We start from the raw sequence: 16873 nt of genomic DNA on the forward strand, positions 1-16873 counted from the left end.
AGATTGCTGTACACCTGCGGAACCCATCCAACTTAAAGGAGCTGGAGCAGTTTTGCCTTCAGGAATTGGCAGAAATCCCAGTGTTTAGATGTGCCAAGCTTATAGAGACATACCCCAAGAGACGTGCAGCTGTAATTGCTTCAAAAGGTGTCTACGAAGGTTTGACTTGGGGGGGTGAATAGTTATGCACGTTCAAGTTTTCTATTTCTTGGGGGGGTTTTTCACAATAAAAAAAAATATATTTTGCATCTTCAAAGTAGTAGGCATGTTGTGTAAATCAAATGATACAAACCCCCCAAAAATCAATTTTGATTCCAGGTTGTAAGGCAACAAAATATGAAAAATGCCAAGGGGGGTGAAGACATTCGCAAGCCACTGTAAAGGTCGAGATCGAGTCTGTCTCTCACATAGATAGGCAGACCATTCCATAAAAAGCCCTGCCTCCAGCTGTTTGCTTAGAAATTCTAGGGACAATAAGGAGGTCTGCGTCTTGCGACTGTAGCGTACGTGTAGGTATGTACGGCAAGACCAAATCGGAGAGATGGCTAGGAGCAAGCCCATGTAATGCTTTGTAGGTTAGAAGTAAAACCTTAATGTCTTTATATGGCAATTTGAGTGTATTGGTGAAGATGTGTAGTTTGCACGTGGTTTAATGTTCATGAGATGAATGTCTGTACATGTGTGTCCACTCCAGAACCTGCTGCGCGAAGTGCACCAGGAGGGCATGCAGGTGCTGTCCCTGTCGTCGCTTCCAATCCCAGAGGGCGAGGATGACCCAGCCAGCCTGTTCGACCATTCCCAGGGCTGGCCCAACGAGAGAGAGGCCTTGCTAGCGACCGTGGAGTCCCTCAAGGCTCTCATAACCCAGATTCAGGCACACAGCAGGGAAACACAGGTACAGGACTGGTAGCATCTGTACATTGTAGCATGGATACTTTGTGCTGGTAGCCTTTCTTAAATACAGTAGAGGGTTTTGTTGGTCGCAGTTTAAATTAAACATAGCTTTTAAGGCATGTCTATGTGCTTGTGTATGTTCAGACCCCAGGTAGTGCGGACTGGCGTGGAGAGCTGCTGGGGGCAGTGCAGCAGGTGTTTGTGAGGGAGCGGAGTGTGCTGAAGAGTGCTACCTATGCCCGACTGGACCTGCTGGACACTAGCGACGCAATCATCCACCTCAACCAGCTGGAGCACAGGCTAGCCGAGCAGGTCACTGAAAAACGATGTATACTTTAGCCTAACTGCTGGCTAACCTTAGCATTAGCCTCAACTAGCTGGAGCACAGGCTAGCCAAGCAGGTAGCAACAAACACTTGAAACTCAAGTTAGTGTTACCTGCTTATGTTATTATTAGCATATTAACGAGCTGGAGAGGAGGAAATAGCCAACAGGTAACAGAAAAAATATTGAGCCATTTTAGTATAGTGCCTGTTTCTCCACTTGTAGAAAAACTTGGTCATATGTATTTGTGTACATTTGTTTTTAAGTTCCAAGGCTAAACTCTGGCTGTGTGTATCTATAGGACACCCATCACAGAGATGCCATGGGGATGCTCCAGACTGCAGACAGAAGCAGTTTGCTGACAGAGGTCCGGCAGCTCCGGGCCCAGCTAGAACAAATCCAAGGCCAGGAGCCTGGCAGGAGAGGCAGATCCAATCATGGTCTGTAGTCTGGCTCTCCAGTGGTTTCTTCTGCCATTTGTGTGTTAGTTGTAAGGACACATAGGGATGATTGATGAATGGCTGGGGGGGCTGAATGAGTGGAGGATGGATGGATGGATAAATTCATTGATTTATTGACTGACTAATGTCTATTGTAAATAGACAAGGTCACAGTTATTCAACTCAGTGCAACCGATATCATTTAATTAAATTTAAGAAAAAAATTAAAGATAAACAGCAGCTGATTCTAATGCCTTGCATGTTGTATTGTCTGGCTGTTCGTCCCCCTCAGGTGTTGAGCAGCAGAGGGAGAGAGGTGGTGTTCCAGAGCCCCACATTCTGCTGCAGGCTGACAGGGCCCTGGAGGAGCTGAAGGGAGAGCTGGCCCAGACCAAACTAGAGCTGGAGACAACGCTCAAGGCCCAGTACAAACACCTGAAGGAGCTGGACACAGTCAGGTAAGGTTTTAATGCACGCTCACACACAGTTTGACACATGAAAGAGCAGAACATTGTCAGGTATGACTATTTAGGGATACAGAAACAAACATCGACTCTCCTTCCCAGCCTCGGTATTACACACGTTTAGTTTACCTTTCTAGTTGCTGTTGGATGGATCCAGCCCAGTATCATTGTCTTTGTTTCTAGAACGGAGATGTCACACAAGGCTGCTGAGGTGGACACCCTGACGGACAGACTGGCAGACGAACAGAAGAAGGCCAGAGAGCTGCAGTGGGCCTTTGAGAAGGAGAAGTGTAAATCAGACAAGAAAGAGGAGCTGGAGAGAGAGGAGCTGGAGGTAAGACAGTTTGTAGTGAAGGTAGAAGACTACTGTCCCAGTGTGTTGAGGTATAATTGCCTACTTGTTTCCACATGTCTTCACTTTAGTGTGGGTTTACTTGAATGTAGTGATTTACTGATATGTTCACCTTAGTCACTGGGATATTATCTACTCAAGTGTGTTTCACAAGTATCTCTGTCTTTACACCCCTTCCCTCCAGGATCTCAAACTGGCCCTGGAGGAGCAGCAGAGTCTCGTAGCCCAGCTGACCTCAACCCTAGGCCAGGAGCGCCAGTCCTCCTCCCAGCTGTCCCTCCAGGCTGAACAGGAGCGCTCCAGGCTGCAGACCCAGGCCTCGCAGCTCCACGTCCAGTTAGTGTCGGAGCGAGCCCGGGCCCAGGAGCTGAGTAACGCCCTGGGGAGAGAGAAGGAGCATCGCCACTACGGCTCCTCCTGGAGAGAAAACCCAGAGGGGAAGGTGGCTGAGAAGGGGGAAGATGAAGTGGTGGGAGGCGCGATGTCATCCGAAGGTCTGCTGGAGGGTCTGCAGTGGGAGCTGGACAAGAAGCATGCTCAGGTGGACTGTTTGTTTGTAGATGAAGCAGACGCACACCTACATACACACTAGTTACAGCAAGTCGTATGATGCTCTATGGGTATGTGATACAAGGCACTATCAATGTAGTCTGGCTAACGCCTAACTCAGTCCGCCTGACTTTAGTCTGGAATGGCTGTTTTGATGTTGTTACGATGTGTCGATAATGAAGGGGGCTGTGTTTATCCTGGTTGGTTCCTCCTCTGTGTCTTTCTCACTCCAACACTCACATGCACGGCCACACATTGCCCCCCTTCCATTACAACTGTTGGATTTTCAAATCCAAACGAGGTCTCAAATTAACATTTGAGAGAACCAATCAATGAGTCAGAATTTCAGTGCAGAATTTCTGAGCAAATATTGCATTAACAAACAGCCTCCCTTCCCGACCAGTGAGTCACAGCTCTTCCTTGCTGTGTGGCTACGTGGATCTCGTCAGCCAGTCTGCTATCAATGCCCTGCACACAGGAGATTCACATAAAGTGCTAGTGAAAATATAGTGTTGGCAGTGTGACTAGTTATGTGATGTGATTCTGCACCCCCACTAAATTGCACGACAAAGTGGCTCATCAGATGGTGCATATGCTTTCTCCAAACTGTCATGACGACTTTACATAGGCATTACTGCTATAGTGACTATATTTACCTTTACTACTTCTGCATTCCCACTAAATCCTGTGACCATCTATTCCCTCTTCAGGTGGTTAGTCTGCTGGACGAGGTGGAGGCCCAGAAGCTGGCGGCGGTGCAACGGGAGGAGGAGCTAACCTCTGCAGCTCAGAGGTCATGCAAGGACCAGGAGGCTCTGCGGGAGGCCAAGGGCCAGCTGGAAAGCCTGGGGGAGCAGGCACGGGAGGCCATGGAGCAGCTGAAGAGAGAGGTGCAGCAGGGGATGCGGCTGGAGCAAGAGAAGGAGAGGCTCCAGGAGAGAGTGGTCCAGCTGGGAGAGACGAGAGAGGGGGAGAGGAGCGGGACGCTGCAGCAGCCTGATAACCAAAATGTAGGTCTCATTTATATATCCTACATTCATACACATTGAATGAACCAAAAACAGCGCTTTAGTGTCAGATAGTACAATTTAATTATGCTTTAGAGAAAATATGTTTTAGCTATTGATACTATGATATTGCGTCTATTAGCCTGTCTTGTTGTTAGAACCCAGCTATGTATGATGATAAAATATTCTATAGTACATAGCCTTGTTAACTCTGTTGTGCTGTGTTGCTCCAAGCAACAGGCCCTGTATGATAATCCATTATAGATAATAATGTTAACGTGGTGCTGTTTTACACTCAGCAACAGAATAATAATGTAGGATAATCCACAATTAGGGCCAGTTATTAGTTATTTAAAGTATCTGCTATGTGTCTTGGGGTGGCAGGTACACTAGCGGTTAGAGCATTGGGCCAGTAACCAAAGGGTTGCTGGTTCGATTACCAGAGCCCTCAAGATAACAAAAGTCTGTCTGTCTGTCCTTGAGCAAGGCACCTAACCCATAACTGGCTCCAGGCACCGTACTATTATTGCTGACCCTGTAAAACAACACATTTAACTGCACCTATCCATGTATGTGACAATCAAGCATACAGTGCATTCGGAATGTATTCAGACCCCTTGACATTTCTTCCTTCACCAATCTACCTACACACAATGCCCCATAATGTCAAAGCGAAAACAGGTTTTTTGAATTTTTTGCAAATGTATTAAAAATACAAAACCGATACCTATTCAGACCCTTTACTAGGAGACTCAAACTTGAGCTCAGGTGCATCCTGTTTCCATTGATCATCCTTGAGATGTTTCTACAACTTGATTGGAGTCCACCTGTGGTAAATTCAATTGATTGGACATGATTTGGAAAAGCACACACCTCTCTATAAAAGGACCCACAGTTGACAGTGCATGTCAGAGCAAAAACCAAGGCTTGAGGTCGAAGGAATTGTCTTGGGTCCCGAGACATGATTGTGTCGAGGCACAGATCTGGGAAAGGGTACCAAAAAATGTCTGCAGCGTGGAAGTTCCCAAAGAACACACAGGCCTCCACCATTCTTAAATGGAAGAAGTTTGAAACCACCAAGACTCTTCCTAGAGCTGGCTGCCTGGCCAAACTGAGAAATCTGGGGAGAAGGGCCTTGGTCAGAGAGGTGAGTGAGAACCTGATGGTCACTCTGACAGAGCTCCAGAGTTCCTCTGTGGAGATAGAGAACCTTCCCACCTTCCAGAAGGACAACCATCTCTGCAGCACTCCACCGATCAGGCCTTTATGGTGGAGTGGCCAGACGGAAGCCACTCCTCAGTAAAAGGCACATGACAGCTTTGAGTTTGCGAAAAGGCACCGAAAGGACTCCTAGACCATGAGAAACAATATTATCTGGTCTAATGAAACCAAGATTGAACTCTTTGGCCTGAATGCCAAGTGTCACGTCTGGAGGAAACCTGGCACCATCTCTACGGTAAAGCATGGTGATGGCAGCATCATGCTGTGGGAATGTTTTTCAGCTGCAGGGACTGGAAGAATAGTCAGAATCAAATGAAAGATGAACGGAGCAAAGTACAGAGAGATCCTAGATGAACCTGCTCCAAGGTGCTCAGGACCTCAGACTGGGGCAAATGTTCACCTTCCAACAGGGCAATGACACTAAGCACAAAGCCAAGACAACTCAGGAGTGGCTTCGGGACAAGTCTCTGAATGTCCTTGAGTGGCCCAGCCAAACCCAAGACTTGAACCCAAACATCTCTGGAGAGACCTGAAAATAGCTGTGCAGCAACGCTCCCCATCCAAGCTGACAGCTTTCGAGGATCTGCAAAGAAGAATGTGATTAACTCCCCAAATACAGGTGTGCCAAGCTTGTAGCGTCTTCCCTAGAAGATTCAAGGCTATAATCACTGCCAAAGGTGCTTCGACAAAGTACGGAGTGAAGGGTCTGAATACTTATGTAAATGTTATATTTCATTTATTTATATATATATATATATATATATGCAAAAAATGTCAATAAACCTGTTTTTGCTTTGTCATTATGAGGTATTGTTTGTAGATGTAATCAATTTTAGAAGAAGGCTGTAACGTAATAAAATGGAAACATTTAAGGGATCTGAATACTTTCAGAATGTCTGTATATTTAAACAATAAGGCCCGAGGGGGTGTGGTATATGGCCAATATACGACTGCTAAAATCTGTCGTATATTGGCCATATTCCACTGAGGTGCCTTAATCCTATTATAAACCGGTTACCAACGTAATTAGAGCAGTACAGATAAATGTTTTGTCATAGCCGGGAATATGGTCTGATATACCATGGCTGTCAGCCAATCCGCATTCAGGGCTCGAACCACCCAGTTTATAATTTTTTATAACCTTCAGGCTCTGAATGGTAAGTGATCATAATGACATTTCTGTACTGTGTCTGTGACTGTAGCAGGCTGTGTGGCAAGGCGAGCCCACAGACCGGACCAGAGACTGGGTGTTCAAGCAGAAGTCTGGCGACACGCTGACTGTCAACCCCAGCACACCTTCCCTCCTCAAAGTCACTGGGACAGGGGGCAACCTCGCCCCCCACCATGACCCCAAACACTCAGACAAGGTCTTGGGCAAACTGCAGCTCATCGCAGCCAAGATCCGAACCATGGTCAGCAAGGGCTCTGGCAGGTTTGTCACAGTTTCTTAACAAGTTTCTCAAAACATTTGTACATATATTCACGACTTCAACATTTGATTGATGTGAACTGTTGAAGTGACTGGTAAATATATGTGCAGGAGTAGATTTATGTTGTGGTTGTGTGGATTGATGCTTGTGTGTGCAGGCTGACTACGGAGGTGGACAGTGAAGGACTGTCGTGGCTGCAGTCGAACATTGATGAGGTCATCACTATGCTGCAGCAGTCTCCAGCGCTCCCCTTGGTCCCCTTGGTGAATTGACACTTCTCATTTCAGACTACTTAGATTAGATTGATGTTTATTGTCCTACAAAAATATCTTAGCACAGCTCACACATTATACATAAACCACATAGAAAACCCAACAGGAAACAAACTAAAGTTTTAGTCAAACTTAAATAGTCACCCCCTGCCCATCACCTGCACATGTAGGAGGAAGCTACTCTACTTGATGTATAGAGTATTTGTATGACTTCAGTGGCTAGTGAGCACTGGTATTTGTTCTCTGCTGTGTCCACAGAGCACCGCCCTAGTGGCGGGAGGCCAGTCCAGCTCCCTGACAGAGCGGCTGCTGAGGCAGAATGCTGAGCTCACAGGCTTCGTCAGCCGTCTAACAGAGGAGAAGAACGATCTGCGCAACCAGACCCTCCGCCTGGAGGATGAGCTTCGACGTTACCGCCAGGCTGGTCTGGGATCAGGGGGCAGCGTGAGTTACAATACTAGAACTAACGCAGCTAAGGGCTAGTGACGGGTCTGGGATCAGTACAACACTAGTCAAATACTATACAAGGCCAGTGGCAGGTCAGGTATTTAGGGACATGGGACAGAGTACAATGCTGGGTTGTGGAGGCACCTAGAAATGGCAGAGAAGTAGCTTGTGGAGACATTGCTTTAATTTACACCAACCTAACACGACCCCTCTCTACCTCATTCCCTCCAGTCCAGGAGAGGTGGCGCGGACAAGCAGCAGGAGCCGGCCAGCGTTCTCTTCTCGTCGGAGCGCGAAGCCTGGACCAGGGAGAGGAGCCGGCTGGAGAAGGTCCTACGTCTAGCCCAGGCAGAGGTGACCCGACTCAGAGGAGAGATCGGGACAGAGTCCCTCAGAGACATGACCGGACCGGAGACAGACAACTCCACACTGACGGTGAGCTCAAATCTGCCCTGCATTTCTCCATTACACTTACCTCTTTCAAATCTACCGCTTTTCCACTCTTTGTCAAAGTTGAATAGCAAATACGTTGTTGCACATCTATACAACCCACTTAACTATCACACCTTTTCAACCCTCCTTTCTCTCTCTCTTATTCCCCTTCTCCAGAAGATATATGGCAAGTACCTACGCTCTGAGAGTTTCCGCAAGGCCCTCATCTACCAGAAGAAGTACCTGCTGCTGCTGCTCGGCGGCTTCCAGGAGTGCGAGGAAGCCACGCTGTCGATCATCGCCCGCATGGGCAGCCGGCCTTCCCACTGCAGCCTGGAGTCCCTGACACAAAGCCGCCTGGGGCTTACGCGCTTCCGCTCGGCCGTCCATGTCTCCATCGCCATCTCCAGGTAAACAATTGGAACTGGAGTGGTAGGATGGCGTTGCACCTGTTAGAAGGCTATAGGATAGCTGGTTGCTTATGATCATATGGGTTTTATTGTTAGCATGTCGCCCTCTCCTGGTAAACAGAGCAGCGTAGACTGTTGTTGTGAGGCTATAGCTGCTAAATTATAATGCTCTGCAGTTTAAAGACTTTTATGAGGAGCTTATAGCTAAATTATACTTTAGGTTTATTTAAGTTTATAGCTGATTAGTTAATAATTCAAAACAGGTGCTGGATTGTGAACGCCTGTTATTATGAGTTCATACAGCATCATATAATATCAGTAGTTATTTTAATAAACACAGATGGATTGTTCTGATTGTACTGTAGGCTAATGGTCCTCTGTAATGCAGTTGTTAAACTCATTCTATGGAGGGACTGTGTCTTCATTTCGATAAGGACCTAGACAACCAGGGAGAGGAGTTTCTTACTAATCAGTGACCTTAATAAATCAATCTAGTATAAAGGGAGGAGCGAAATCTCACATACACTCAGCCCTCCGTGGAACGAATTTGACACGTGCTGTAGCACATCTTTGAATCAGACTGTTCTGTTCTTCCAGAATGCGTTTCCTGGTCAAGCGCTGGCATAAAACTACGGGGATGAGCTCCACAACATCTGTCAACGTGAACAGAAATGGCCTGGGGCAGTCAACGGGTATGAAAATCACATTTCCTCACACTATCCCAACACCAGGAAAATATACTGGGAGAATCACATGGAATGAATGGACTGGTTGAGTTCAATTGTAAAGAACCAAGCTAGGCTAACCTAGACTTACACACTTGTAGTCAATAAAGTGCTGATTGATCAGGTGGTCCACAATGTTAGCTAACCTAAATAAATAACCTGAATATTCTAAAATGCCAGGTTCAATGCAAAGCAGAAATGTATAATTACCTTTTCGTTGACTGGCTCATTGATCCTGTTTTGTGAGAGAAAACAGAGGACTGACAACTGTCTCTTCCTCTTCAGGTAATGAGGTGAGGACAGACTCACCCTACCTGCAACCGGGGAGTGTGGAGGTGTACGGAGAGAGGAGTGGGGCCTCCCCCAGGTCCGCCCTCTCCTCTGCACAACACAGGTTCCACATGGCTGGGGACTCTGGCCCTCTGACCTGCTCCCACCTCCAGAACTACGACCCTGACCGAGCGCTCACCGACTACATCTCCAGACTGGAGGCCCTGCAGAGGAGACTGGGGAGCGTGCAGTCAGGTAACAGACACGCACACACTTCCAACCGTACTACTTCACACCATCTAGAGTTAAATAATGTAATGCAAAAGCAGAAATTGCCCTCTCATTCAATCACCCAAGAAAATATGTGCAGATGATGTTTGAAATGTTATTGTCAAGAGTTCAGTCTTGGGATCTAAACCACTTCATTTTGCCCTTCCTAGGTTCTTATTCATATGCTCAATTGCACTTTGGAATAAAAAGATAGAAGTCCATAAATTACTTTGGAACTGGCTTGAAGAAACTCAGTTGCCTTTTCTTCTGCTGAGCTTCGGTATTTTGTATCATTCTGCTGTGTACAGTATATTACATGGGGACCAAAAAACATTTTGTTGTGTGTAGACATCTTATAATCAGGCTTTTTGTCGCCAGCACTTGAAACAGCTTCTATGTTTGTAAACTTTGGTCTGCCTCTTTGTTGTGGGTGAACAGAATCGCGTTAAATGTATATTTGTGGAATGCTAATTTAAACGAAAAACCTGGAATAATTTAATTTATACTGTGTATGTTACTTTGTGTGGGTGGAAGACTACGTTGAGCAGGCTTCTCCGGAGAACTCCAGCCCTGGATAGGAACCTGGTGGGCGTGCAGGTCTTTGCGCAAGCCCAGCACTAACATGCCTGATTAAAGTAACTGGTTTCTTAAATGGAAGTCCATGATTGATGAATTATTGGAAATGTTGGTTAGTGCTGGGCTGGAACAAAAGCCTGCACACCCAGTAGCTCTCCAGGACGGGAATTGGGAGAACTCTGCCATGGAGAATTTGACTTTATTGTTGAGGCTGCTACATGATCTATATACACCACACTGTGTTTTATTAGAATGGTTTCTTGGACAGACTACAGAGGACAATTTGTAGAAGACATATTTTTGTAAAGGTAGGAGCTTTGAATTTTCTGGGTATTTTGTCAAAACCTAAATAAAAATGAATTTTAACACTTGAAAGATGTGGTCGCACTGTTTTTTTCTCCAATTCCACTGACACAACAATTAGATTTTACAGGTACACGTTTAATTAGTTCTAACAGTTGTAAAACAAAATAGAACTTGAGCTAAAATGTGAATCTGGTATGGGGGAAATGTACAGTCAATAAAATTATGGTGTGAAGACATGATGAACATGATATTTAGATTTTTTTATATATATATAAAGGACCAATGTTCACAACACTAGGCTTCAAATAGTCAAATCAATCAAAAACAAAATGGACTAATAATTTTCCATTGTCAAGGTACTACATGGGTCAAACGGACCCATATTACCCTGACCGTCCAACATTCCCACTCAATACACTTAGTCGTGTTTATCAGGGCACACAACAGAAAACTGACATTTGTCTCATTGAGCAAGTGCAGGTTGTCCCTCCATGTTTCAAGTCGGTTTTCTTTGTTTGACCCAGCCCAGATTCTCTATCTTTGTACAATTATATGAATGGACAGTAGTACATACAAAGTCAGTGCTCGTCAGTTTGATCACTGATCTCTATGAATCAATGGATAAGGATCAGTGGTTTTTACTATTTCTCACTGCTCTGTAAAAGGCAGTGCTTTTTACTCCAGTAATATCCATCCTTACTGTAATAGTGTCACTCATACACACAGGACAAGATCACATTTCACACTGGAAGCTTGAAAGCCTATGCTAAGCACCAAAAGTATTGGGACAGTGACACATTTGTTGTTTTGGCTCTGCACTTTGGATTTGAAATGATACTATGATATTTATGCCTCTTAACTTTCTCACTGATTATTCATGATTGATTCAGTATTATCTGTAATCATGTTAGCATCCACATTAATGTATAAGTGTTTAGAAACATGTTTTTATATACAATAAATGTGACTCCAAAATGACAATACATTATCTACCATTCATTTCTATTGGGCAAAAAATGATCTGAAACACAACCAGAACTATTAGCAAGTGCATCTAACAAGTTTGCAGTCACAAGGTTAATGTAATCTTTGCATGCTAATACTAAACTTTCGACTACTTTAAAACACACGAGAATTTCTCCCAATACTTTTGGTCCCCTAAAATTGGGGGGACCAAATTAAAGCTGGAAGTCTGCACTTTAACCTCAAAGTTACCGAGGCATAAATATCATAGTTATTGTACTGTTTCAAATCCAAAGTGCTGGAGCACAGAGCCAAAACAACAACAAAAAATTGTCACTGTCCCAATACTTTTGGAGCTCACTGTATATGTATTACCATGACAGTTGAAATAGAATGGACAAAAGATGAAGCTTTTGGCCAGATCTGTTTGTGCTGTATACTGTAGCCAAATCCTATGGCCATTGGCATGACTGCACAAACAGATCTAATTTGGGATTAGACTACTACAGAGAAGCCGTTAGTGAAGAAACAAACTGATTCAGTGTACATTCTAACAACTAAACAACAAGGCACACATAAGGTGGGGGGCAACACAAAGTAAAGTTGTTTAATTTCCAGCCAGAACTCTGTGCATTAACTTGCACAGTTCCTAAATTCAAGTACAATAATTTCCTCTAAATCAAACCATTTAAGGTAAGTTAGGTTGTTTGTTGGGGAAAAACTGAAATGGCTCCCTATTTCCAATATAGTGCACTACTTTTGGTCGCAGCTCTATGACGCTCTGGACAAAAATGAGTACACTATAGAATAGGATGCCATTTTGGACAAAGCCTTGCTCTTCTCCTGGGTGTAACCTCTTTTCTCTGCTGTGTTTTGCGCTCAGTGTCTCTTAGTGTTGCCTCCTCTTGTATCTGATGACGGGGTTGTGTGGGGTGTGGATCATGGTTGTGTAGTTGATTGTGGGGAAGTAGCCATCGACCAGGTCGAACTCGTAAAGGCGCAGCATGGTAGACCAGATGGTCTTGATCTGAACGTAGGCAAAGTTCTCCCCAATGCAGCGGTGACGGCCTAGAAGACAGAGAACATCAGTGTTTTTTAATGAGTCATGGTAATGAGGGTAAAATCAGGTGATACTTTGTGGCATGAGACAGCTTTGTATGGTAGTAAAGTCCATATTTGTATATATTGAGCAAGAGCCCCACCTACTGACAAAATACTTATTTACACATGAAAACACACTGTATGACAGCTGTTTCCCCTATCATTGTGTATATGCTCTGACACTTCTGTTTTTTCTTAAAGATGGCAGATCACCTAACTTATTACATGCTGTTAAAAGGGAGGAAATAACAAGAAAATATTCTTACCGGCTCCAAAGGGCACATAGGCAAATTTCTCAACTGCGGCAGGGTTATCATTGAGGTAGCGGTCAGGCCTGAACTCCATCCTCTCTGTCCAGGTGTCCTGCAGACGGTGGTTGACCGTCGGGGACACGCACACCTGGTGGCCGGCTGGGATGGTGTAGCCTGCTGCAGTCTGGGGGTGGATGGAAGTAAAGGGTGAGGGTTGTTCAATGGTCACTCACCTATTATACACATGCATTTATCTGGGTTGGGGCTCCATTCCATTTCAATGCAACAAAAAATATATATATGGACCATTTACATTGTGGCCATTTCTCTCTCAAATTCAGTGTCCCAAAATGTTTGTTTTTTAAATTTTATTTACTGGTATAAGGGAATTGAAAAAATGTCTATGAAGGTAGTAGGAATAATTTCATGGGCATTCGTAACCGCCCAACAAATAATGACATCGATCTTACCTGAGGAGAGCGTGCCATTCTCATCATGGTCATGATGGGTGGACGTAGTCGGAGGGTCTCTTTCAAACAGCGGTCCAACAAAGTCAGGTCCTTCAGCTGATGAATGAACAAGAGACCAGGTAAGTAAAGAGCATGTCAAATATTTAGACGATCAAAACCGTCCAAATGAATAGCTGAACGTATGGTTTAGCAGTCTATAAAAATGGTTCTAAACTGAAGTTGCTCACATACAATATCCAATTACCCAGTTTTAAATAGTTTATTTTTTGACCATATTCTATGATCTTAATAAGTTTTAACAAAATAATTTATAAAAATTAATGTACATTTGTAAGCCAATGTAAAAACATTATTCATATTTTCAACAACAAAGTTCTAGTGTAATCTATGGCCATTTATGTGCAGTTGGCAAAATGTCAGTTATTGATTCTGACCTGGTCAAAGTTGAGTGGGGGCAGGTCTTCTCCGCATGCTGTTTTCTGTTCAGCATAGCAGCGGTCCTGTAGGGCCTTATCTTTGCCCAGAAAGAAGCCCAACCAGGAACTAGTGGTAGAGGATGTGTGCTGTCCAGCCAGGAGTAGACCAATCAGCATGCCTGCTATCTCATCATCATTCAGGGGCCGACCATCCCTTTAAAAAAGGCAGAAATAGTTAGGCCTGAAATGAGGAATCAGTCTAAAATGGTTCAACAGTTGTAGAACACCTTTAAACCAAACGCTCATTCACTTCAGTCCTGTGGGGAGGCATAGATGCTTGTGCCATATCTATTACTACTGGCATCTGTCCCACTTATGTCTTACTTGTAGGTGGCATCTATGAGGGTCTGCAGCATGTCGTCCACTTTCTCTCCAGAGCTTCTGCGTTTCTGGGTGACTTTGTAGAAGATGTTCTTGATCTCCCTGTGTGCTCTGTCCCTTCGTCTGTACAAAAATGACAAAACTTGTTTTTTCCTGCCTTAATTAACTAAATAAGACATTCTCGTATTGCTATTACAGAATAAATACAGTAGAATTAATTCCAACTCAGTCTATCACCCAGAACCCTAACCTGAGGATAGAACAATAAGACAGTATAAATGAAGTTTCAAGAGTATTAATTTCCAGCAATCATTCTGCTAACTTAGTCTAACTTGGTCTTTCACACAAAAAACCTAACCTGAAGGTGGAACAGTTTGAATTGACCCTTGGTTGAGAGGACAGTATGAATGAAGTCTTTCTCTTACCTGAAACTAGGCAGCGGCAGCCAGCCGGGCAACAGCCAGGCAGCATGGCTGAAGCCCCCGTCCAGGTCTGCGTAGAGCTGGGCCACCTTCTCGTCCAACATGCTGCGGATCTCCTTCCCATGCAGACAGGCACTGGCCGTCAGGATGATCAGCTCCGACAGGGCCTCAAACAGGTCTGAGAGAGGGAGGAGTGGAAGAGATGGAAAGACAGGAAGGAGTGGGAGAGATGGAATGAGTGAGAGAAAAAGAAAAGAGGTCAGAATTGCGGACTGGATAACTTTGACTGTGCAGTACGGCTCAAATGTTATGACGTGTAACAAGTGATATGACGTCTTCATAAACAGCAACGCCTCGCAAACAGATTCTAGCAAGAGTGTGAAGCAAAAGACTGCAGTCATTAGCAACCCATTAAGCATCTGTGCATGGGTGATCAATGCACTCTTGAGCCACGTAATAGCTACAGTACGTGACAATAAATTTTGACTAGATGTCAGAAGTCGCTCTGTTAAACACTACTTTTGGTAATGTCATATCGCTACCTTACCTTTACAGGAAAAAAAGGAACTATCTTAAAATGGATGGCAAGGTTCAAACTGTTTTCAGGAGTTACAACACATTGATTACATGTGTGTTGTTTTGTATTGCTAAGTATTACTGAACTGTTGGTGCTAAAAAAAACAAGCATTTCGCTGCACCTGCGATAACATCTGCAAGCCTGTGTAGGCGACTAATACACTTTGATTTGATTTTGTTATAATATACTTGAGAACTTGTTGATGGGAAATTGTGCTGAATTGTCTTAACAGTTGACATTGTACTTCACCCAAGTCCCTACCCCGTGAGCTCTTATAGGTCTGAACGGATTAGATAAGTATACTGTACTAATAATTCCGCTTTGCAATCTGATAGGCCAAGTGGAAAATGTGTAATTCTGCTAACATCTTTTCAATCCTTTTAGGTCTACATTAAGTGGGTACAGTAGGGACTAGAAGTCGATTTGGAGCTGGGCATTTGGATTTAGTTTCTACAGTATTCCATGTGAAAAGATCAGACCGGTTGTAATGTCTGGCATCTTACTTTCTTCCCCGCTGTCTCCCCATCTCGAAAAGTACTCTTTAGTTTCCTCCTCGATGATTTCAACGTGCTGTTTGAAATGGGCAATGTTCAGTCCTGTCTTAAACATCTTCTTCTGTTCCAGGAAAATCTACAAAAGAAAATGAGTGGCAAAATATTCACTGAATTCAGTAAATCAATACTTTGTTTCAGCTCATAAACCTATCATAAACTTCTGGCAAGACTTCTTTATTTGGGGGGGAAATTCTCTATATTTGTGAGTGCGAATGGGAGTATCTGAGGAAGTATTTATTTGCTTACATGGTTAGGTACATCGTATGCAACCCCTTTGCCAAAAACTGGTGTGGTCAATCGAGAATAGACATCCTCTGCATTGAGATCTTCGTTCTTGCTGTTGAACATCAGTGTGGCAGCCTCACTACCCAGAAGGTAGGTAAATGTTTTGCCCACCATGGTAAAGCTGACAACGGGCCCATACTGTGAATATAAAGACAATAAACCTTGTTTTAGCACCTACTATAACGGGCACTTTCAAATGGCACTATACACCAGTAAGGTTCAGAAGCTGTATGATAGGAAACGTTACTATAACATTTTGTAAACTAAGCACTAACGTATTCTTTTCAGCAGTACTGTAGTCTTACCTTTTCATATGCATCCTCCAGAAATTCAATGGGACTTTTCCCGAATGCTATGGCATGACCCAGAAATGGAATGCTAGAAGGTATGTATGGTGGGTATTTCTGAGAGAATAAAATACACAAGGCAATTGATTATGCACAATATGCAATAGTCTATGAATGCGGCATGAAACTATAACATTCACTGTCGCAGCCCTAATAATAATGTAATATATCTCAACTGATGTGTTGCTTATGCACATAACGTACCTTGTCTTCGTCGGAAGAAGATTGTGACTGTTTGAGCACCAGTTTAGAAATATATCCCAAAGTTAGGGTGATCACAAACACTGCAAGAACCACCGATGTCACGTTGTCACTAATTTTCCCGACGGTATTTTCTAGTAGCATACTACTAACTTGATATAAATGCATAGCCATTGTCACGTCTTCTGTTTGTTTCAATCCGTTGTCAAATATTATAGGCCACTGCGACAGACTCCTTGCGTTTGAAACAAATAAAAACAATTGTCACTTCTACACCATCTAAATCGGTTTTCTATAAGGCACGAGGCCTTGTATAAACAGAAAATAGTGTTCCCAAAAGAACAGTCAAATCCTTCTTGATTCCAATATGATAGTTTATTCCACTATAACGCTAAATGATAAGTGACGGCTAGTACTGTAACCCAGCATCTCTACCTGTCGATATTAAATTAGTCCTGCCCCCGCCTGACAAATAAAGGCATTTCATTGGCTATTCGCTGTGTGTCCATCAGCTCCG

At 44.0% G+C, this 16873-nt stretch overlaps 2 protein-coding genes across 8 annotated transcripts in view; one reads left to right on the plus strand and one right to left on the minus strand.

Moving 5' to 3' along the window:
• LOC115128484 (A-kinase anchor protein 9-like) overlaps positions 1–10457 on the plus strand; it is a 138620-nt gene extending 128163 nt beyond the window's left edge. For 6 of the 7 annotated variants that reach the window (XM_029658347.2, XM_029658350.2, XM_029658351.2 and 3 more), the window contains 15 exons: positions 695–895; positions 1039–1206; positions 1519–1657; positions 1950–2115; positions 2305–2455; positions 2658–3014; positions 3733–4032; positions 6453–6682; positions 6838–6943; positions 7211–7396; positions 7631–7834; positions 8009–8241; positions 8839–8933; positions 9252–9491; positions 9677–10457. In XM_029658347.2, the coding sequence (XP_029514207.2) occupies positions 695–895; positions 1039–1206; positions 1519–1657; positions 1950–2115; positions 2305–2455; positions 2658–3014; positions 3733–4032; positions 6453–6682; positions 6838–6943; positions 7211–7396; positions 7631–7834; positions 8009–8241; positions 8839–8933; positions 9252–9491; positions 9677–9720 (2820 nt within the window). In that variant the 3' untranslated portion in view covers positions 9721–10457. The remainder of the gene's footprint in view (positions 1–694; positions 896–1038; positions 1207–1518; positions 1658–1949; positions 2116–2304; positions 2456–2657; positions 3015–3732; positions 4033–6452; positions 6683–6837; positions 6944–7210; positions 7397–7630; positions 7835–8008; positions 8242–8838; positions 8934–9251; positions 9492–9676) is intronic. The other variant, XM_029658349.2, reaches the window with a different exon arrangement.
• A 172-nt stretch (positions 10458–10629) lies between these two features.
• On the minus strand, positions 10630–16788 carry LOC115128486 (lanosterol 14-alpha demethylase-like). The gene is made up of 10 exons (XM_029658354.2): positions 16360–16788; positions 16114–16212; positions 15770–15946; positions 15473–15599; positions 14396–14570; positions 13974–14093; positions 13608–13803; positions 13174–13269; positions 12719–12887; positions 10630–12419 (listed from the first exon to the last, which is right to left on the minus strand). Exons 1-10 carry the CDS (start codon positions 16528–16530, stop codon positions 12241–12243), a joined length of 1509 nt encoding a protein of 502 aa, XP_029514214.1. The 5' UTR covers positions 16531–16788; the 3' UTR covers positions 10630–12240.
• Between the last annotated feature and the right edge of the window lie 85 nt (positions 16789–16873).

This window comes from Oncorhynchus nerka, linkage group LG4 (assembly GCF_034236695.1).
Source record: "Oncorhynchus nerka isolate Pitt River linkage group LG4, Oner_Uvic_2.0, whole genome shotgun sequence".
Taxonomy (NCBI): Eukaryota; Metazoa; Chordata; class Actinopteri; order Salmoniformes; family Salmonidae; genus Oncorhynchus; species Oncorhynchus nerka.